The sequence below is a fragment of the Mytilus galloprovincialis genome, chromosome 1 (genome assembly GCF_965363235.1).
Source record: "Mytilus galloprovincialis chromosome 1, xbMytGall1.hap1.1, whole genome shotgun sequence".
In the NCBI taxonomy this organism is placed as follows: domain Eukaryota; kingdom Metazoa; phylum Mollusca; class Bivalvia; order Mytilida; family Mytilidae; genus Mytilus; species Mytilus galloprovincialis.
In genome coordinates this window covers 106,730,842-106,755,535 of record NC_134838.1, presented here as the reverse complement: position 1 = coordinate 106,755,535, position 24,694 = coordinate 106,730,842, and the positions used below count along the sequence as shown (strand labels likewise).

General features: G+C 32.2%; 2 protein-coding genes across 2 annotated transcripts in view; one reads left to right on the top strand and one right to left on the bottom strand.

Annotated features, from left to right (window-relative positions):
• The window catches only part of LOC143049430 (CAP-Gly domain-containing linker protein 3-like), a 41,945-nt gene extending 29,532 nt beyond the window's left edge, over positions 1–12,413 (bottom strand). Inside the window, exon 1 of the mRNA XM_076223076.1 lies at positions 12,303–12,413. The gene's annotated coding sequence lies outside the window, so the exon portion shown is untranslated. The remainder of the gene's footprint in view (positions 1–12,302) is intronic.
• Positions 12,414–12,657: 244 nt separating this feature from the next.
• LOC143049460 (R3H domain-containing protein 4-like) lies at positions 12,658–23,567 on the top strand. The gene is made up of 7 exons (XM_076223084.1): positions 12,658–12,815; positions 18,243–18,397; positions 19,254–19,375; positions 19,986–20,139; positions 20,952–21,037; positions 21,676–21,817; positions 22,255–23,567. The coding sequence occupies exons 1-7, from the start codon at positions 12,754–12,756 to the stop codon at positions 22,359–22,361; spliced, it is 828 nt and encodes a 275-aa protein (XP_076079199.1). The 5' UTR covers positions 12,658–12,753; the 3' UTR covers positions 22,362–23,567.
• The last annotated feature ends 1,127 nt before the right edge of the window (positions 23,568–24,694 follow it).

Here is a 24,694-nt window from a genome sequence, read left to right as displayed (position 1 = left end):
TCCTAAAGGGGTCAACTGACCATTTCGGTCATGTTGACTTATTTGTAAATCTTACTTTGATGAACATTATTGCTGTTTACAGTTTATCTCTATCTATAATAATATTCAAGATAATAACCAAAAACAGCAAAATTTCCTCAAAATGACCAATTCAGGGGCAGCAACCCAACAACGGGTTGACCGATTCATCTGAAAATTTCAGGGCAGATAGATCTTGACCTGATAAACATATTTACCCCATGTCAGATTTCCTCTAAATGCTTTGGTTTTTGAGTTATAAGCCAAAAACTGCATTTTACCCCTATGTTCTATTTTTAGCCGTGGCGGCCATCTTGGTTAGTTGACCGGGTCACGCCACACATTTTTTAAACTAGATACCCCAAAGATGATTGTGGCCAACTTTGGATTAATTTGGCCCATTAGTTTCAGAGGAGAAGATTTTTGTAAAAGATTACTTAGATTTATGAAAAATGGTTAAAAATTGACTATAAAGGGCAATAACTCCTTAAGGGGTCAACTGACCATTTCGGTCATGTTGACTTATTTGTAAATCTTACTTTGCTGAACATTATTGCTGTTTACAGTTTATCTCTATCTATAATAATATTCAAGATAATAACCAAAAACAGCAAAATTTCTTTAAAATTACCAATTCAGGGGCAGTAACCCAACAACAGGTTGTCTGATTCATCTGAAAATTTCAGGGCAGATAGATCTTGACCTGATAAACAATATTATCCCATGTCAGATTTGCTCTAAATGCTTTGGTTTTTGAGTTATAAGCCAAAAACTGCATTTGACCCCTATGTTCTATTTTTAGCAATGGCGACATTGTTTGTTGATAGATCATAACTTCGGATAAAATTTACAAACTAGATACCCTAAGGAACATTCAATTAAAGTTTGGAAGTATTTGGCCCAGTAGTTTCAGAGGAGAAGATTTTTGTAAAAGATTACTAAGATTTACGAAAAATGGTTAAAAATTGACTATAAAGGGCAATAACTCCTAAAGGGGTCAACTGACCATTTCCGTCATGTTGACTTATTTGTAAATCTTACTTTGCTGAACATTATTCCTGTTTACAGTTTATCTCTATCTATAATAATATTCAAGATAATAACCAAAAACAGCAAAATTTCCTTAAAATTACCAATTCAGGGGCAGCAACCCAACAACGGGTTGTCTGATTCATCTGAAAATTTCAGGGCAGATAGATCTTGACCTGATAAACAATATTACCCCCATGTCAGATTTGCTCTAAATGCTTTGGTTTTTGAGTTATAAGCCAAAAACTGCATTTGACCCCTATGTTCTATTTTTAGCAATGGCGACCATGTTTGTTGATAGATCAAAACTTCGGATACAATTTATAAATTAGATACCCTAAGGAACATTCAGTTAAAGTTTGAAAGTATTTGGCCCAGTAGTTTCAGAGGAGAAGATTCTTGAAATAGTTTATGACGACGACAGACGACGGACGACAGACGACAGACGACGACGGACGCCAAGTGATGGCATAAGCTCACTTGTCCCTTCGGGACAGGTGAGCTAAAAAAAGACCAAAACTCAAAAACTTATCTTTGACCACTGAACCATGAAAATGAGGTCAAGGTCAGATGACATCTGCCAGCTTGACATGTACACCTTACAATCATTCCATACAACAAATATAGTAGACCTATTGCATACAGTATAAGAAAAACAGACCAAAACACAAAAACTTAACTATAACCACTGAACCATGAAAATCAGGTCAAGGTCAGATGACACCTGCCAGTTGGACATGTACACCTTACAGTCCTTCCATACAGCAAATATACTAGACCTATTGCTTATAGTATATGAGATATGGAGTTTACCACCAAAACTTAACCTTGTTCACTGATCCATGAAATGAGGTCGAGGTCAAGTGAAAATTGTCTAACGGGGCATGAGGACCTTGCAAGGTATGCACATACCAAATATAGTTATCCTATCACTTATATTAAGAGAGAATTTAACATTACAAAATCTTAAATTTTTTTTCAAGTAGTTACTGAACCATGAAAATGAGGTCAAGGACATTGGACATGCGTCAGACAGAAAATTTGTAACATGGGGCATCCATATACAAAGTATGAAGCATCCATGTCTTCCACCTTCTAAAACATAAAGCTTTTAAGAAGTTAGCTAATAACGCGACGCCGCCAGATCACTATCCCTATGTAGAGCTTTTTGCGACAAAAGTTGCAGGCTCGACAAAAATTAAGAATCACTACTCAAGTTAATAGATAGGAACAGAACTAGTTGATTGACACCATTCTATTTGTGGAATGAACAATTTTATCAAATTAAATAAGGTCTGCAGTAACATTCACTTTGTATTATATCATGGAAAATTTGATTATATAATTCCCAAACCTCTCAGTATATGTTTTCCAAAAATACAAAGTACCTGGATAATCCCTTTGATAAAAATAAATAAATCTGGAATGTGTCCATAGGGACACATATGATACCCCTGCTAGCATATAACAGAATAAAGGGACTTTAAAAGTAATGCTTCCGAAAAGATTATAAAGGGACAAAACTAAAGAACAGTAATCAAAGTGCTTGTAAGCCCAATGGGTAAAGATTGTTTTATTTTTTTCAGTGAACATTGCATTGTATGAGCATGGGTTGTAGTTGATGTAATTATTAAAATCCCTCTTAAAAATTGGAGTTATCTTCCTTTGTCCATAATTGTAGTTGCATAAAAAGCATAAAGCATAAAAGATTTATTTAAAGTCGGTTATACATATAACAATACAACATAAGCTCTGTAGAGCTTTTATCCGACATACATAATTGTGTCAATAAGTGTAGTTGAAATTTCTACAATTGTGGAAAAAGGAAGATAACTCCAATTTTTTAAATCAATTTTAACAATTATACCATTGACATTTTTAGAAGAAATTTGATTCCCTTTTTTCTCATTTATGAAGGAGCATAAATCTAGAACGGTTGAAGTGACACCACCAAAATACAAAATTGATCTGTATTTTGTAGTAACAAGTATTGTGTATAAGTTTAATAACATTTGGTTAAAACTCTGGCGGGGGCATAAAAATCTTTGATATTTTAAAGCATTCTGGGTGGACAAATTAGAATTTTACCATATGATTTATGACAAATATTAAGAAACAAATATGTGTCCATAGTACACGGATACCCAACTCGCTCTTTCAATTTTTTTATGTTCATTGAACTGTTAAATTATCTTTGGCATTCAAATTAGAAAGATCATATCATAGGGAACATGTGTACTAAGTTTCAAGTTGATTGGACTTCAACTTCAGCAAAAACTACCATGACAAAAAACTTTAGACAAACAGAGGAAAGTATCATAGGCGGATACAGAAGGCCCAGACCCCCCTTTAGGTGGGCAAAATCTGGTTGATTATAGAATGAATCACTGAAGAAGCAGTACAAGAGCACACCCCCCCCCCTTTTTTTTAGGTCAGTCAGTGGGCCCCCCTTATGCAAGTTGTGAATCTGCCACTGTGGATGCAAAGGAGACATTCAAAGGATAGCCATGGCAAACAAGTGTGGCATAGTGTGCACACAATTAAATATCTCAACTGTTTTACTTAACTTATCATTGAATTCATGTTGAAAGTTTGTCATATGAACATGATGAAGGTTATACTACAACATGTACATCCACACAAACTTAACATTATTATTGTTCAATGAGAATAAAGTCATGGTCAGATGAACCATTCCTGACAGACATGTAAAACCTATGTTTTACATACTGTGACTTTCAATGCAAGTTGAGACAAAAAGGAAAAATGCAAGTACAAATCCTCTGATAAGCCTCATAAAATGATGTCACAAAAGAGGAAACAGGACAGGACTGTGATTACCACAAACTAGTACATATCCGTGGTCATATGTGATGCTGATATCTGATATATAATTGTTGACACATTAAAAATGGCTTCTGTAAAGCTTCCAAAAAGATCATTTTAACTTAAACACTTGTAAATAACATCAACTCTTGGTTGAAAAAATAGTACAAATTTAATTAGATTGCCTCAGTGGAGTCATCAGTGTTAGTTACATCTTTTAAAACTAGATGCAGTATTTTTTTGGTAAACTGATGATGTAGGGTATTTCCACAAATGTACATCTATTACAAGATTTGTTGTATTGTCATAAAAAAAATGTAATCATATTGCTTGATAGCTCTAACGGAAAATTGTTTCCCTTGATATCACCATTTAATACAATTATGTTTTTTATACGTCTCTGGTATCAGTATTCTCTCCAGAAAAGACTTGAACTGGATAACCACTAACCATTATAGAAATAATACATTGCTTTGCTGAGCACAGCCTGACATGACAGCAGAGGTTGAACCCTAAACAGTTGGGGTAAATTTGGACTCAATATTCAAGGTTGGTACTGTCTGAATTTGGACTGTGATCAAATTTCTAACATAATATAGGTTTCTGATGTTGAGTTGTACAAAACAAAGGTGGTCAAAGATCTTACAAATCAATTGTGCAATACTGTGCAATTGAAGGTTTCTTCTTTCTTCTTGAAACTTTTCAAAAATTTGAAAATATGAACCCCTTAAAAAATTGGAACCCCCCAAAAAAAAAATTTTGAATCCCTCCTTGGGGCAATTACCCCCAAACACAATTCAAGCCTTTGTAGTATGGAGCCTTGTAGTACAATTTCAAAGAGAACTATTCTGTTAAACACAAGTTATTGTCTTGAAACTAGAAAACTGCTTGTTTGTGGCCCTTTTTGGCCCCCTATTCCTGCATGTTTGGGGCAATTACCCCAAAATTCAATCCCAGACTTCCCTTTGTTATATGGAACAATGGGGTACAATGGCAGAGAGATTCATACACTCACACACAAGTAATTGTCCAGAAACTACAGAAATGCTTCTTTTTGGCCCCTTTTTGGCCCTAAATTCCTAAACTGAATCAAGACCTTCTATATGTACCTTTGGTATTAAACACTGTGGTATGATTTCAGAGCAATCAAAATACTGATACACAATGTCAAGTTATTATCCTAAAACTAGAAAAATGCTTGTTTTGAGCCCCTTTTGGACCCCTAATTCCTAAACGGTTAGGACCATCATCCCCAAAATCACTACCAACATTCCTTTTGTGGTATTGAACCTTCTTAACAAATTTCATAGAGATGCAGTCACTTAAACTAAAGTTATTATCCGGAAACAAAATGTGTCTTCGGGCAATGCAGACGACGATGCAGACGATGACATCATACCATTATAGGATCTTAAAAAAAATAGTCCACATTTATTTTGTACATTATCCCTGAATATATAGTGTTAAAAAAAAACTGAAAAAAATCTATCTGCAAATAAACAGCTAGACCAACATACTGAGCAGGATTTTTGTAGGGCTAAATCACAGTGAGCCATAATTTATTGGGGACATGGCAATTTATTATTCTTTTGCCCTCCTCCCCCTTTTTTCTTAAATCTGGGGTTAAGGTCAGATAAACCATGAGTCCATGACTGACCAACATGTGAATTTTGCAAGGATCCTATATAATATACCAAATGGAGTTATCTGATTACTAATAAGTGAGAAATTCACCTGACAAAACATCAAACTATGCAGTTTATCCTACAAAGGATGAAACATGAAAATGAGGTTGAGGACAATAGACATATGACAGGAAGAGCAAGCATAAGGTATCTGTATACAAGGTTTGAAGGCGATTGGAGAGGAAAAATTAAACAGACCCCTCCCCCCCTAAAAAAAATAAAAATATATAAAAGTAACATCTTCCTCAAATATGCTTACATTACAGTGTGGATTTTATAATTGATCGTAATAAGCCACATCACAGTTAGTTCAGCAATATCAAATAGGGGGCAAAAAGAGGTGGAAATAGTATGATTAAATGGAACAAAAGTGCACACGCTGAAATTTCTCGCCTTCTTTACTAATCATTGATAGTTTTAATATGTTGATAGTCCTAAATAAAAGCTTTACTACAAATATCACATAAACTTATCATGATCCAGGAAAATGAGGTCAAGGTCATATAAACCAAACAAGAAAAACATGTACATCTTACAATCATTCAATACACTAAATATAGTTGACCATTTGCTTATAGTTTCTAAGAAATAGCTTAACCAAGAAAACTAAACATTGACCTATGAACCATGAAAATTAGGGCAAGGTCACTGTCAGATGAACCATGCCAGGCAGACATGCATAGCCTACAATTCTTCCATACAACAAATATAGTTGACCTATTTCTTATAGTTTAAGAAAAACAGACCAAAACACAAACACTTAACACTGAACCATGAACTGTTAAAATGGGGTCAAGGTCAAATAAAACCTATGGGACTGACTGTGACATGTACATCATAAAATATTTCCATACACCAAATATAGTTGAACTATTGCATATAGTATTAGAAAATAAGACCAAAACTCAAAAACTTAACTTTGACCACTGAACCATGAAAATGAGGTCAAGGTCAGATGACACCTGTCAGCTAAACATGTACACCTTACAATCATTCTATACACCACACACAATGTGTAGTAGAACTATTACATGCAGTACAATGTATAAGAGAAACAGACCAAAAAACAAAAACTTAACTTTGACCACTGAACCTTGAAAATGAGGTCAAGGTCAGATGACACCTGCCAGTTGGACATGTACACCTTACAGTACATTGTACTATCATAGACCCAATATACTAGACTTATTGCTAACAGTATCTGAGATATGGACTTGACCACCAAAACTTAACCTTGTTCACTGATCCATGATGTTGAGGTCAAGTGAAAACTGGCTGACAGACATGAGGACCCTGCAAGGAATTCACATACCAAATATGGTTATCCTATTACACATAGTAAGAGAGAAATTAACATTACAAAAAACATTATCTGTTTTTTCAAGTAGTCACTGAACCATGAAAATGAGGTCAAGGACATTGGACATGTGACAGACGAAAACTTCGTAACATGTGGCATCTATATACAAAGTATGAAGCATCCAGGTCTTCCGGTTCTTAAATATAAAGCTTTTGAAAAGTTAGCTAACGCTGCCAGATCCCTATGTCCAGCTTTCTTCGACTTAAGTCGCACGCTCGACAAAAATCTAATGCATTATTTCCAAGCAACTGCTCTGTGTTAATGATGTTTTCCTGTATTTTTCAGACCATTTTTACCTCATTATGCAAATCTGCCTATTCAATATGGCCAAACTAACCATGATGGGGTCTATTTTTATTTGAAAAGGTATAGTGATAGTGATACAGGAGAATGACATGTCTACTAGAACAGCTTGGGAACATCCCCCAAATGAGGGGTATTCCTTAAATGAGGGACTGTCATTTTACTGTTGTAGAAAAGTTAAATGAAAAATTTAGATTTTTTAACTCAAAAGTGGGAACATCCATGATTCATTATATCTGGAACAATTTTCTAAAAGAGGGGTCCAATTACTTATTATAATAAAGAAGATATAAGTCCAGGAATATTACAAAAATTCTTGGACATGTTTTGACCATATATTATAACATGTAAAATGTAGATTTATACTTCTTTGGGAAAAGTATCTTCAATTAATATGGGGACGAAGTCCCCAATTAAAGTAGAAAAATTATTAAAAAAAAAAACATTCTACTACATGTACATATGAACTTAAAATAGTTAACTATTTATTTTCTAACCTTTTGATTTCCCTTATTTGACCAGAAACATCTTTTTTTCTTCCAGTCTTGTTTGACATGAGACTTTGAGTTATATATATATCAGTCGAGTAAAATATAGGAAGGAGCACATTTACAATTTCGTTTTAATTATTGTCATGATTGTTTGATCATCTTCGCTAGCCAAGGGTTACAATCCCTCCTCTCCACCCTTGGCGGACTGAGATAGAATTTCATAGACACAAGGTAAGGATTTTTATTGGTTGCAGTCGAAACGCACTGCATCCAATCAAAAAGCGCCTATAACATGATCATGTGTAAATGTAGAAAGTGTATGTAAACAATTGCCACCTGCTTATTGTGCAACATTGAATAAGTCTTTAATATTTACATTCCTAAACATACGACTATATTTAGTGACAATTTGAATGTTTTTAATCAATTAATAAAAGTTCCTGTGAATGTTTCTTGCACAAATGCATGAATGTCAATGTATATTTTCGTTTACTGCTTTACCAAGTGTGTAGAATCTAGACGCTACCATGTTTTTACCTCCAAATTGAAGAGTTCAAGTGCTACTATTGGTCAAGAAAAATGTATTCAGAATGGGCATGACTTTAAATTACCGATAGATGGCGCAACATTGTTATCACAAATGTTGGATTAATTTGCCAAGGGTGGAGAGGTAGGAAGTGCATCGTAACCCTTGGCTAGCAAAGATGTTGTTTGATATGCAAAAAAAAAAAAAGTTACTTAATTATAGTGTTTCTTTGTTTAAATTGAAAATGATGTCACAAATTAAATCTGTAATAACAAGACCAATATCGGAAAAATTATGATATTTCCGTTTCTTTTTTAACATTAAACATGTTAAAATATGTTTGAATGAAAAAAATAGTTGATACTTTACAGGTAATGCCTGCCTCATATAATGAATACTTGCTTATTTGTTCTAAAAAGTGGGGTTTTTTTAACAATTTTCTATCACTTGAAATGTACCCCTCATAAAAGGGATAGTCATTACATTAAGGGGTTACCCCTCATTTTGGGGGTTGTTCCCAACCTGTATAATCATGATAATGCCCATTGAAAGCAGTATGGTGGGTACAAGACAACTCCTACTTTCGGCAACTCGTACTCAACCAACTCGTACCCTGTTTTTACCAACTCGTACCCATGCATTATTTGATATTATTTAAATGCATAGATGTTGGAACTTTCTTTAAATATATTGAACATTTATTGGACATGTAAACATTTTGAGATGAACAGTTATCAAATGAAACTTGATTCAGATAAATCAAATGATTTAATGTATGTTATTCTTATCTGTTATTGATTATAGTATCTAATAAAAAATATAAAAATCTTATCTTTATGGTTTCAAAAGGATTAGAAATATATTCATTATATATATAAAATATACGAAATAAGACATATAAAAAAGATGTGGTATGATTGCCATTGAGACAACTCTCCTCAAGAGACCAAAATGACACAGAAATTAATAACTATAGGCAATCATACAGTCTTCAACAATGAGCAAAGCCCATACCGCATAGTCAGCTATAAAAGGTCCCAAAATGACAATGTAAAACAATTCAAACGAGAAAACTAACTGCCATATTTATATAAAAAATGAATGAAAAACAAATATGTAACACATCTACAAACAACGTGTCCATCGCAATATTCAGTAAAAAATATATTTTTCAAATATTCTATGGATCAAGCACACTTTGACACTTGAGGATTTTTTAAGATATAAATCCTATCAGTAAATCAACTAGAACCTTTTTTCAATGTTTGTTACAGTGACTTGACTGTAAGTGTTGCTATCCACCAATTGCAACTTATTCAAAATTATGACCAAATTGCAATTTGTTTTATACATGTTATAAAATCACAGTCAAGTAGTGAAAGTGCAAGGTGATAAAATAAAACATACTTACAATCCTGTAAGACTTTAACTCCACTTTAATGATGTTGTGACACAATCAGTTTATCAGTTTGTATAGATATATTATAGTCATTTCCATGCTGAAGGAACTGTTATTATTTTGAATTGCTATAAAAATGTCAAAACTAAGTTTTCATATAGTTTTTCTTTCTAAAAGTATTCTATATTCATAAGAATCAGACATTATGTGAATTAAAACATTTCATATTCAGTAAAATATGTGTAAAATTGCAATATGTTTGTAGGAAGTGTCCACGGGGAGATAATATTTTTTTCTTTCAAAAAGTCTTTATTCAAAAGAATAATATTTTAGGTTATCTCCCCATGGACACTTATCAAGAGCATATTGTTATTTCACACATATTTTACTGAATAAATGATGTTTTTTTTAAAATGATATCTGATTTTTATGCATATAGAATACTTTTAGAAAGAAAAACTATATGAAAGCTTAGTTCGGACATTTTTATAGCAATTCAAAATAATGACAGTTCCTTCACCATGGAAATGACTATATGAATATACCTATACAAACTGAAAGACTAATTTTTTTTCACCGACCGTGCAAGGGCTGTATAGCCAGTCAAGGTCGTTAAAAACTTCCATTTGTTGTCATTTTTTCACAACATCATTAAAGTGGAGTTAAAGTCTTATAGGATTGTAAGTATGTTTTATTTCATCACCTTGCACTTTCACATTTTGGCTGAACAATTTGATCAATATTTTGACCAGTAAAACCATTTGGTTTAATAAAACAAATTGCAATTTGGTCAAAATTTTGAATGAGTTGCAACTGCTGAATAGCAACACTAACAGTCAAGTCACTGTAATAGCTTTGATATAAATGTGTATTGAAATAGTTAAATAATTTTGTGCTATCTAAAAATTTTAGTCGATGTAATTAATTTGACAGATCAATTGTCCAATATATTGATTGCTAATTATGAATTAAAAAACATAAAGCGAATTAGAACTTAGACAATTTGTCTATCAGCTCGGGGCAAGATCTTAAGGAAACATAAATAGTATACATGTTGTTTTTAAACCGTTAAGATTTAAATCAATAATCCGATTAAACTTTACATTTTACTTTTTTTTTTATCTAATTTTACGTTGACCTATATCTGAATTTGCAACCTCCATCGTGCAAGGCTTTGTTATACTTTAAATGAAATGCCAACTAAAAAAATATGTAAATTGCAAATGAACGTGAATGTAATTAATTTATACTTGATAGTTTGGGTAACAAACGTAATCATTTTGAATTGAAACACTACATTATTTTCTGAGACATCAAGAGAAAATGAAAGAATCATCAGTTTTACACATTTTCAATTTGACAAGACTAAGATTTTTTTTTTTTGATTTTATTAATATGAAGTTAGTTCAAATTAAACGCCATAATTGATACAGTTATTGGATAATCAAAAGTCAAACTTCACCAGGAATCCTCAAAGACAGGCCTTATAACACATAACACAAAGCATTATAATTCATATTGCATGTCATGGATTAATGACTGATTGCTTCAGATCACAAAAGTTCACTCTAAAAAAAGAGTTACGCGCCCTTGAATTTTGCGCCTTAAAAAAATCCTGGGGAGAACACTGAATGCCAAAGGACAAACTTCAATTCATCGTATAATAAAAAAAACGTACATGTGTAGGGTACTATAGATAAGGCCTTCAAACATAAACTTAAACAACCGATTAACCGGTTAATTGGTTGAATGATTATCCGAGTAACCGGTTAGAAAAACTGTATGATTTGACAACACTAATATCTACGGATATGAACGAAGATAACTTATATGGGGACGAAGTCCCCAATGACGGTAGAAAAATCAATAAAAAAAAAAAAAAAAAAAAAAAATCGGGAAAATTTTCCCGAATTTTTCATTCTACTAATGAACTCAAAATCGTTAACTTTTTTTTCAGATCTACTTCCTGTTCCGGTCTTGTTGCTTCCTGTTCCGGTCTTGTTGGCATGAGACTTTGAATAAAATGTATATTTATCAACATATCAACAAATATAGGAAGGAATTCAACACCCAATCATTTTTAATAATTGTTTGATATGAAAAAAACGTTACCTGATAACAGCGTTTCTTTGTTTACATTGAATATGACGTCATAACGTAAATAACGTCACAATTAAATCCCTAACAACAGAACCAATATCGGAAACGTTACGGTATTTCCGTTTATCAACATGTTTGAATAAAAAAAAAATTAATACAGACTTCGTCCCCATTCACAGGTAATGCCTGCCTCATATTATTATAATGTTAAAAAAATATTGGGTACGACTTAGTAGAAGTACGAGTTGGTAGAAGTAAGAGTTGGTAAAAATAGGGTACAAGTTGGTTGAGTACGAGTTGCAGAAAGTACGAGTTGACATGTATCCAGTATGGTAATCAGTAGTTGATAGCATTCTTATCAAGTGGTCGTTTTGGTAGTTGTATCATAAGCAATCATTTAACATCTACTAATTTTTCAAATACTGATAATCTTGTGTTGTGCTTGTACAGGTTATGAAGTGGTAAATCAGCAAGTGTTTTACCTTTTCATTTTCACTATTCACTGTATGCTTTGGATTACATGTTTTGTTTTTATTATATTTCAAAATAATCCAATTATGATTACCTGCTGTTTTCTACTAACGACTCCAGCTGGATTATTTTTCTGGCTAACAAAAGGAATATTTTTCTCCTTTTTATGTTCGATGTATTTTAGAATCATTTTATTGCACTGTGTTTACAGGTACACTCAAACGTTTTATTGATTGTGAGTCATTGAATAGGGTATATTGGGGGATTTAATAATTCAACAATATCATTCATGAATAACATATTCAACAGATTTCTACAGATGATAACCAAAAATATAAATAGCAATGAGTAATTGATGTAAGGTTCTATATTTTGAGTTATCCCTATAAATGGTTAACAAGTCCGTAAAAACCCCTAAGAAACCTTAATTTACATTCGGACAGTCTCTGGACTTTCCCCTACCTTAATGTCAAATTTGACGTTTCATCACCAACGGAAATCCTTCACTTGTGATTGTCAGAAGTAAACCATACAAACTAGCAAATATGGGAGTTACAAGAGATGGAAAAGATGTATTCTTTTATGGATATATTGAAGATGAACTAGAGTAAGTTTATATCGAAATATGCTTGTGTCTCACATGCATTAACATTGTTTGCAAAATACATGTATCATCTCTGTATCAGTCTGGTATAGTGTAGGCTGTAGCCTTGGAAAAGTTTACACTGTCAAGTTCAACTCATCAAATTATGTCCTATATAAATTACCCCATCTGCCTCCTCTTACAGATGATTTGCATTGTTGTCGTGTACACGTATGAGGACCTTAATTGACCTTAATGACAAATCCGGTCTAATTTTTTCAATAACAGAGTATTCCAAACTCAGATTTTTCAGTTATAAATGAGGATGGTAATGGGGGTACCTTCATGACGAATAACGATAAAAATTCTTGCCAAATGACGTGAACAGTAATTTTTGGTGCATGACGATAAAATGTACACTTTCTCTTAGACTAAAAAAAAAAATGGACTGATTTTAACGAGTCATGTTAATTTTTTTTTATTTAAATAGCGTTATTGATAAATATTTGAGACTTCTGACAAATCATGATAAGGATATTTTGACAAATCATGGTAAAATTTCAATTAATTTCATGCTAATGGTAGCCGAAAATAACTGTTTGATGTCTGACAGTAAAGAGCCTTACTACCCTCATGTACATGTATATCCAGCAATATATAATGTAAGGTAAAAACTAATCATTTATTATAATATAATTAGGGTACATTTGCCATTGTACCCAATTATAGTTTTTCCTGCAGGAGGTTTTGGCATGGTATAGTGCCCTGCTCTATTTAGGGAAACAAAATTGGCGCCGTGGCCCTTTTCTGTCTTTTTTTTTGGGAGCTCGGCCAAAATTTTATATCAGTTCTGCAATTCATCTTGAAGCAAGACCATATCAAGTACGTAATTCCCTCTGAACAAAATCCAAATTTTATTAGTCAGCATTAATTGAATTTCATAAATTGTATTAAACGGTTTTAAAGCAACAGATTCCAAATACAATTCATGGTTGAATCTCATTGGGACAACAACAATTACCCTGACATATTTAGAATGTAGACAATTTGAATAGGACCCAGGCTATCTTTTGAGATATAAATATAATTTTACAATGCATGGGATGAACAATACCACTGATTACATAAACATTTAGCTATTCTTTATATTTTCTGTAAATTCCTTAAACAGTTGGTGGGGGTGTCAGATTGGATGTGAATTTACGATGGCTATCAAACTGTTAAATTTAATAGTAAAGAAGATAGTCTTTTAGTTATTTTGTACAGTTATGAGCAAAGGTATCTTTGGTTGTAATAAACATTTAAGAGTCTAAAAGGTACAAATGTGTTTGGCATTAATTTTTTGATACAGCTAAAATGCAATGCAATATTGCATAAATCTTGGTCATGCAAAGTCCATCATTAGACAATCAATTACTACAAATGTAAAGTGTATAAATGCATCATGACAAGTTACAGATCAAGTTCAAATTTTGTTCCAATCTGATGATTTTGACCAGATTTATGGTCCTTGTACGTAGAAAATTAACTTAAGGAGGCTCGCGGGTCTAAATCAAATTTTTTATTTACTATAGGATTTCTCTATATTTTTCTATAAATGAACTTTATCTTATACTTAATAGAAAAATGAATTAAAAAAATGGGGTACCGTTCATTTACGCTCACAATCTGCCTTCAAAAGAAGCACACATTTTTGTTAAAGTCCTTTTTTTTGTTGAATTAATAGGAGAAATAGCGGTAATATCGAAATAAAAAAAGAACTAAATTACAGAAATCGCTTAAAGGAGTAGGTCCAATAAGGACCGATTTTGGCCTCAAATTTCAGGTTTATCTTACGAAAGATTTTGACCACTTTTTAAACACTTAAGTGTCAATTTCATTTGAATCAATTAGTTATGTTAAAGATTGTAAACTAACTGATTTAGTCATTAAAAACAACCCGATTTAAGCTCAAATATGAAAAAAATACCAAATATGCTGAAAAATGTCACTTTTCAGATGTTTTTTGTCAAAAATGAAAGTGGCCGCATCCGTGTTCATCCTCAACCTTTATATATGTTATGTACTATCATAAAATACAACTTACATTTCAATATTAAGGATGAACACGAATGCGGCCACTTTCGTTTCACACGAAAGCTGTCTAAAATTTAACTAAAATGTTAGAATTGTGAAGATTTCAGTAATTTAGCATGACTTAATGGTGCTAATACCCGATCTATGTGCATTGCATTGTCAAAAACAGCCCATATTTATGTAGCAGAAGTATTCTACTGTCCAATAAATAACTAAAAGTTTACATTTTAACAATTTTGTAAAACCTCTATATTTTGGGGCCGAAAAGGGGTCTTACTGGACCTACTCCTTTTACAATTATTTAGTTTATGTACAGCTTATTCGAAAACAACAATAGAAAATATAGGTCGCCTATGAGTTTAAAAAGATATTTCAATTTGAATGCAAAAAAATTGCATTTTTGCACCAAAGGGAGATAATTTGGAGCTTTTTCAGTGATAGCTACATTTTAAAGTCACCTGGGACCAACACATATTGATTTTTTGGAATGATTTTTGTACCATATGATAAAGTAACAACTACTAAAGGTAATAAATAAAATTTGTAATAAAAAAAATAAATGTTAAATTTTTTCTGAAAATCTTATACCCGTCATCTTAGCTAGCCAAGGGTTACAATCCACTCCCGTTCTCTTCACCCTTAGCAGATTAAACCAACATTTGTGATAACTATGTTGTGCCATCTATCGGAAGACTAAAGTCATGCCCATTCCGAATACATTATTCCTGACCAATGGTAGCACTTAAACTCTTCAATTTGGAGGTAAAAACACGGTAGCGTCTAGATTCTACACACATGGTAAAGCCGGAAATGAAAATACACGTCAACATTCATGCATTTGTGCAAGAAACATTCACAGGAACTTTATTTCATTGATTAAAAACATTCCAATTGTCAGTCAGAGCTCAGACATAAATAAGTCTGAATCTGCTTTTGACTCATAGAGGTCTAAATTTGTAAGTTTTGGGATTTGTCTCCCTTTAATGCAAGACAAAATACGACTTTAATAAGTCTAATATTGTTTAGCAAGAAATAATTTACCAGAATCAAAAAGTTGCAAATATTGACTCCTATAGGTCGATAAGTTACCAAAATTGGTTAACTTCAAGACCCAGGCATATTTATAAAAAGGTCATGGATCTAAATCAAATAATGACAACATTGAAAGACAATGCTTTGTCCTCTAAAGAAAAATATGAATGAGAAAAAATCGGCGATAATGTTAATTAACCTTTTAATGCAACCACCTGGTCTGGAACCACACTTAATGAGATAAAACATCTGTGTTAAGTAAGGATGTTCAATAAGATAATTAAATATAGATAGCTCAGGTCCTTGTGAACTCTCAGACAGGTTTTGCTGTCATAGGTGGGGTACTGTCAGGGGTTTCATTATCTTTCATTTTGACTGGTACTTTCCACGTTTCTAGGTGGTACTTTTCAATTTATTCCATGAATATCTTATATAAAAATTCCTACATTTAGGTGGTACTTGTCAGTAGCATAGGAGGGTAAAAGTACCGGGTACCGCCTCCTAATGAATGGCCTGGGTACTTTGGCCCCAAGTAAAATTAAGTTTTTTCCTCAACAAAAATAGACCTTAACAAGTCTGTCATTTTCTGACTTAGATAAGTCTAAAATGAAAACACATTTTTATAATAAATACATGTTTTGACTTCTTTAAGTCAAAAACAGAAATCAGTGGCGGATCCAGGAGGGGGGTTCCGGGGGTGCGCACCCCCCCTTTATTTTTGCCGATCAATGCATTTGTATCGGGACATGTTTTGCACCCCCCCCCCCTTTGCCCTGGGTGCCCTGGGTTAGCACCCCCCCTTTCGAAAATTCCTGCATCCGCCCCTGGAAATCGACTTGTTTATGTCTGAGCTCTGACTGATTGTCACTAAATGTAGTCGTATGTTTAGGAATGTAAAGACTTGTTGCACAATAAACACGTGGCAATTGTTTACAAACACTTTCTACATTTACACGTGATCATGTTATAGGTGTTTTTTGATTGGATGCAGCGAGTTTCGACTGCAACCAATAAAAATCCTTACCTTGTGTCTCTGAAATTTTATCTCAATCTGCCAAGGGTGAAGAGAACGGGAGTGGATCGTAACCCTTGGCTAGCGAAGATGATACCCGTGAGCCTCCTTAAATAATCAGTTTTCAACACTTTTGTTGTCATGCATGTAGATATTGACTGAAATCCCTTTTGTGGGGAAATTTGATTGATTATATAGGGAATCACTGAAGCATGACAGCAGCAGTCCCCTCTTAGGTCAGTCAGTGGGCCCTACTTTATGAAAAGTTCCAGATCCGCCCCTGCTGAACTAATTCTATTCTGAGTCTTTTTAAAAAAAATGAATTTTGGGGTTTTCATTGATATGCTGATTCTTAAGGGGCACTAGCTGTCAAATTCATGGTCACCGATTTGACTCAAATTCTCATCTGTATTTGATTTATAACAATGTAAAACATTAATCCAAACTATCAAAAGTCTTAAATAACAGTTTACAGAGCATGGGGTAGATAATATAGGTTCGTTTCGTGTGTATTTTAGTCCAGACGCCATCTCATTAACTATCGATTTGACCTCAGATGACCATATAAGCGATGTAAACATAAATAAAGATATGAATAGATTAAACCAACACGTGCAATTGGAGTTTTATAGGTCTGTTTGATTTTATTTTATATATTAAAAATAGATGTTTCTCATTGTTTTTAACCGTATAAGAATGATTTTATGTGCATCAAATTAGTAATCAAATGATTTACCGTAGTTTCACTTTCATTGTTGACATTCTTTTTCTTTAAATAACCAGTACACGTATAATGCATGTGTTGTCTATCTCTAGCTAGGGGTTAAATTGAAGTTCACATGAATACGGATTTAAAGAGGTCGACTCATTCACTTGCAAGTGAATAACAAATTATCAATGTTTCTTAGCGTAATTTGACAAAATTGAACCTTTTTGGCTGCAAAAAGCGAATTGTTATTTCATTGTTTCACTTTCATTATTGATTGAACAAAAAAATCAAACTTTAGATTTTTTATATATCTCGTAGCTAGTGCCCCTTTACAATGTACTTAGATTTTTTATATTGGACTAAAATAAGTAATAATATAAATGTCTAATTTCAAATTTTTCAGTTCTTTTGACCACATTCATTTTTTGTCACAAACCTATGATGTGTCAAACATTCGATCATAATCCAAATTCAGAGTTTTTGAAGCTTAACTGTTATATGTCCATACTTGCTCAACTGTTCAGGTTCCTACCTCTACTGGAAAATCTGGTTTGCTGTGACTACGACAGCCTCTTGTTTTTATTTGATTTTTTTATTAATAATAAGGCTATTTTTGTTTCAGGGAATTGCAGCATGATATAAAAGAGGAAGTCGGATCAGAATCTAAGAAAAGACGTGTGAATAGAAACCGCATATTTGCAAATACATATGATAACAACATCAACTATGTATGCAGGAAGAAGACAGGAGCCAAACAGGCTAGGAGAGTTGAAAACAGTAATTATTTGCACTTGTAGTAAAAGATTAATTAATGAAAGCCATGCAGCCATTTTATTTCCCCATTGCAGACAAAAGCTCTTTAAAATATAGTCATCATTATTATTATTTATAAATGCACATGAGAAATTCTGAATTTGCAACTACTCAAAACTTCAAGATATATTTTTAATACCTACAACTTTGACTTTAGTTTTATCTAAAACAAATAGAATTAGACTTACACAAATTGATTGATTCCACCAATCACATTCTAATTATGGTGATGTCACTTTTACCTTTCAAGAGTTATGTTCCTTTATCAATGGAAAAATTGTTGAATTTGCTGGTACATGTGGTAGTCATTTTGCTTTAGAATATTCTTACAAGTATTAAATCAGTTTCCCCCTTTTTTTGTCATGCTGTATGAAGAAATTGTTTTGCTATTTGTTATAAAGTTTAACCATGACAAGTTATAGATCAAGTTATAATTTTGTTGGGTTGTATTTTATCAGGAGATATTGTTTTGGATAGAAAATATTACAAATTACTGATTAAGCTAGATTTTTCTTCTAGTACAATGAATTTTTAGCCAGTAGGGGACTATGTATTGCCATGCAATACTCCAAGAATGCTTGTTAATTGACAGGTAGCTTATATTAAGTGAGGCAATATTTGTACTATGCTGTTTCAACAAAATTTATCAAAAGAATATCCATGGTTAGCTGGTTTCATTAGAATGCAGCTGGTTTTACTGGTTTTATGCTATTTGTCATACTTATTTTGATTTAATGTGATGTATATAAATTAATGCAATAGCATTTACATGCCAAGAGAATCACAAGCTTCAGAATAATCATGTATACTTATATTGCAGTGAAGTACCTGCTTAATTTGAATGAAAAGGATGATGGCACTTCAATTGATATTGAGACTGATTTGTTTGAACCATCAGTATCTCACTTTGCAGAATTGTTCATGGAACAAGAGAAGATGCAGGTTTGTTCTCATTTGTTCTTTATTCAGACAAGAGAAGATGCAGGTTTGTTCTCATTTGTTCTGTATTCAGACAAGAGAAGATGCAGGTTTGTTCTCATGTGTTCTGTATTCAGACAAGAGTACAATGTAGATCAAATTGTACAGCATCAATACACTTAAGTGTGTATAAAAAAACCCAATGAAGTTAGTAAAGTTTGTTAATAGGACTATAAAATAACTATAACTTTAGTTTATTATCTAGTTAAAGGTTATCAATACATTTCTTACTATGCAGTATCCAATCATATCATTGAATTGATTGTTGACTTCATGTTGACTTAAAAACCTCTTCCACCATTTTTTTTTATAATTTTACAAACAATTACTAATGAAATATTCATGATTTACTCGACAAACAAACAAACTACTTTTATGTTATAATTATACACGCTGAGAGTTAGGCTGAAATAAAATCAAACAGTTGGCACTATGCATAGTATAGAATTATATTTGTCATTGTTCAAACATTTGTAGACATTAAATGTCTCATTCAGGTAATAGCTTAGATAGGCAACACATATCTTTTATGATAGACATACATCTAAATGGTTTCTATTATCACTATATATAGATTTGGAATGATTTCATCAACTCATCAGAAGATGAGCAGCAGCAGTTTTTGACAAGAGCGGAAATGAAAGATTCAAGGAAGAAAAATGACGAAGGGAACAACACTGACAGCAGTGATCTTGATGAAACATGGGAAAAGGTGGACATGAGATCATGTACGGGTTATAACTTATCTGTCTGTCCTGTAATGTAGGGTTTGTCTACAGCAATATACAGGTTACCTGAACATGTATGATGAAAATGTCTATGTATGTAGTTCTCTTCTACATATATAACATATATTGTCTACCAGATATAGACAACTTCTTCATTTGTCCCTGAGGTAAAATGTTTTGAACTTTAAAGAGCATGTTGTTACTTTTAATATGTATTTGAATGTTTTACTAAAATAAACCACAATTTTGAGATGTTGAGTCCTGCACCAGTTATATATATTGTTGAGGTTAGTTATCTCAAACAAAGATAAATGAAACATAAAAAAAAATGTTTTGGGATTTTGTACAGTTTTATAACTGGTTTGGAAAAACTTTGAAGTAGGGTAATGGAGTTTATATGGTAATAATCAGTTTTGATGTTATTTTAACTTTTGTCATGATTTTAGACTTTTTTTTCAGAATATGCACATGCTCTGCACATTAATTGTGTTATTTTATACAGTGCCATACTATTCTTCTTCATTTTTAAGGTCACATTTGTATAAATGTAGTTGGCATGTCTAAGCTTTCAGTTTTCAATACAATAAGAAATCAAGTGTTGAAAATAGAGATAAATTATTTATATTGTGTTTAACACAGGCAGTTTAAAATCTTTAAAAACTGAGTATTATTTACTGTGATAAAATGACACTTATCTTTTAATATGTTATCCTTCCATCTGTAATAAAAAAAATGTAATTATTATTCAAAGTTTCTTTTGCTTGAAGTTAGGAATAATTATCTACAATACAATATTATTTTTTACTTTGTAGCTCATCCAAGCTTTAGTGCCAAAGAATGCTTCCAGAAAATTGATAAGAATATCAAATCATTCTTGAAGAGAAGACATGTTCCAATGGTTTGTATACCTTTAGTATAACTTTCAGCTCTCTTCTACTAAATAAAAGTTTGACTTAATCAACCTTCATGTTTGTCATCATCTATAAATGTATCTTTTAAAATGTCTTTGCTAAAGGAACATGCACACTTAAGACTATACATTGTTAGCCATCTATCTTGAAAGCTTTCCAACTTGTAAGAAATCATGAAAGCAATCTGAATTGTGCACTTGGGTAGTACAAAAAAAAACGTATAAAAAGCTATTATGATATTCTCTTAGATCTACTTATTCTAAACTAATCAAACATGGTTGTCAGGGGGAATAACTGATTCTGATTGGTCTATTTTCATATTTCTTTTTCACTTACATCCGAATCTATTCAAACATTATTGGCATTATAAGGTAAGGACACATTTAGAGAGATTCTTCATTTTGTGTTTAAACATCAAAGACTTTTTAAACAGAAATCATATATTTACATGAAGATGTAGAAGAAAATGAGACACATCACCCAGTAACACAAAAACCACTATGAAATGAAGAAAGTCAACATACAGTATTCAATAATAGAAAAGTTGGGGCTATATCAGAGTTATTGTATTGAATCAATGTTATTGTATCTTAAACATGATAACATCTTATGACCTTTCTTTTAGGGTGTATTAGAGAGCTTGGAAAGAGATCTGTTATCCTTCTTCACAGAGTGGCCTTCATCAGTCTATCTATCAGACTATAAAAGCAGTTTTGAGAGAATGATGTTGCATGCATTATGTCAGTATCTGGATCTCATTTCATCAAGTAAGTGTTAAACAATCAAATCCTAAGTCAAGAATGGGTAAAAAGAAGATCTGTTATTCACTGCTTAAAATTTATTTTTTTTAAATATAAAAAAATAATTTGTACAGTATAACTAAGTTTCATACTAATCAGTAAGCTTCCTTACATGTACAACTAGAATATGAGACGATTTGTGAGTGTCCATGGCAGAAGGTTTTTAAGAACAAAATTTTCTATAATTTTCTATAAATGGAACAGTATTTTACTGATAGATAGACCTCCTTTTTGCAGCTCACATTTACAGACAAAGCCATAGAGCTTACCTACATGCATTTATATCACCATCATTTTACTAATGTGCATATATAAACAAGAGACAAATTTATGAACAGAATGATGATACAAATGCTAGATTTTATTGATAATTAATTTAGTAAATTTTATTGTTTTTTTTCCAGGTTATGATGATAATGGAAATCGTCGAACACAGGTAGAAAACAAACATCAGCATTTCTTACCACCATCACCACTGCTTACCCAGTACCTTCTACAGCAGCGGACATAAAATAGGATTTTCTCGTTTCTTTTGTTCTCAATGTTATAATGTTTTTGTCCAATGTTCTTACATGCATGTATTTAAATGATAAGTTAAGTTTTATGTACCAGTAATAATCCATCAAGGGTTTATAAAATTGCTGACTTATATTTACTGATAGGCAGGTTTTTATCCTGTTAAATAAGTTTTTAATTATTTTAATTTTTCTTGCAAAGTAGATCCAACATTTATATATGTTATTAATTTCAGACTCATAAGGAGCAGTATCTGTTATTGGTTGGTGTCTGTACACTTGTTTTAATTATTAACCCCTTTGAAACTGTTTTACTGCTACAAGATTATTTCCTTGCCAGCATTATTAATTCACATTTGTCTCATGCCTCACATTTATCCATGTGCAGATTATTTAAGGGACGAAAAGGAAATGATGCCCAAAATAGTTCCTTTCTAATCAAGTTGAAATGTGGAATGGATTTTTCTAGTTTATTTTTCTTGGATGTTTTTAGTTTATTTTTCTTAAGGGGGGGGGGGGGGGTGGTGGAGGGGCATCAGAAAAACAGTTTTGTTTCTTTGGTGCTGTTCCAACAGATTGGTGTGATCAGCATATGTCTATGTTATTTTTTTTGTTTCACTCTTACCGAAGATTTCACATACTGGTTACACATTCAATTTATACCTAACGTGTTAAAATATTTCATATATAATGTCTTTTATTGATCTCGATATCCCAAACCATTATTGGCAGTTACTGATATACTTTTCAATGTGTAACATCTGGCTCAAAAATTGAAGGTATTGGAATTATTCTCAACTACAGATTGTTACTAACACCTGCAAATATTTGACTTGCCTACTTTTTTCTAGTAAAAAGCAGAGTATATCCAGAAAACATACTGATTATGTTATTAAATTGTTGTTGGATGTTATCTATCTGACAGTCAATCTAGAGTTGTGGGAAAAAATAAAACCATCAATACATTTCTTGTGTTTTAATTTACTGATATGTATTATGTGTACATAGTAATTTTGTAATATTGTTGACCAATACATGACAATTTTTTCATTTTTTTTCTTTCAATATTTGGATTTGATAGGCAGTATGATGTACAATAAAATGGACTATTACTAGCTTAGAAATACATGCTTTATCTTATATGTTATGAATGTATTGTTGTTAATGGCATTGTGTACTAAATAAAGTTATTAACATATTTAGTTAGTGATTTCTTACTTATTTTCAACAACAGCTGTGATGTTATGTCTCTGTTAAAAATAATAAAGTAGTAAAAGAACTTAAGTTTATTACTAAGAAATATGTCAACTGTTATTGGTATGTAATATCATGGTAAATATGTTCATACCAAGGGTCCGGAAACGGTCATATATGCCAGTCTTGACCTAAACTGAAAGTAGTTTGTCCTAAATGAGTAATTGGGATTTAGGACAAATTTTATTTTTTTACAGAAATAATTTCGGTCATTCAATGTCATTTCGTTGAGATCGAGTTTCTAACATTGTCTAAATCGCCATTTTGAACTTATTTTTTGTTGTTATCCTTTTCCTGTAATAAAACTGCCACTCCAGTAAAGTGTTATAATCCTGAGGGCCCTCCTAATAACTATAGTAATGCCTCCGGGAAATATTGGCTAATGATCGCTAATCTCTTTACCTGTGTTTTTAATTAAATTTTTTTATTGATCACGAGCTCAGAACTAATATTTTAAAGAAATAAAAAGTTCATAACAACTGTCTGCATTATTTAATTACTTTTCTCAGCTTAGACAATTGTCAATTCTGATTTAAAATTAAATTAAAATTAAATTAATTTACGTAGAACAAAATATTGTTTCACTACAAACACACGTGCTTTGTTTACTAATACGCATGCTTGAAATTCTCTTCCGCAAATTAGACACTAAATCGTAAATTAAAAATGATTTCATGCTAAATTAAACAAGTCCAACTATTATAATTAATATTCAAACACTATTAAAGGTAAAACAGTTAAAAAGCCGACGATTTCCTGTGAATTTGATAAACAAAACTAATCCCGGAAATGAGTCCGGAATTGGTCGTTTTACTATTGTCGTAAAACATCCGGTTATAATTTTGTCTTGAAAATCGAAAGAAACGTAAGCGAAGTTTGAGAAATTTATCGTTTTGAGTCATTAAAATCATTTCATTTTTAAACTGGTGCCTTCCTTTTATTGCTCAAGATCGATTTTAAGGAACATGGTAGGGAAATTTCTGAAGTAAATGCGATGCAACAGTTAAACAAGTTCGTTGATGCTACGAGTATGACTGTATGAGCATACACACAATCTTTCAACTTCAAATCTTTG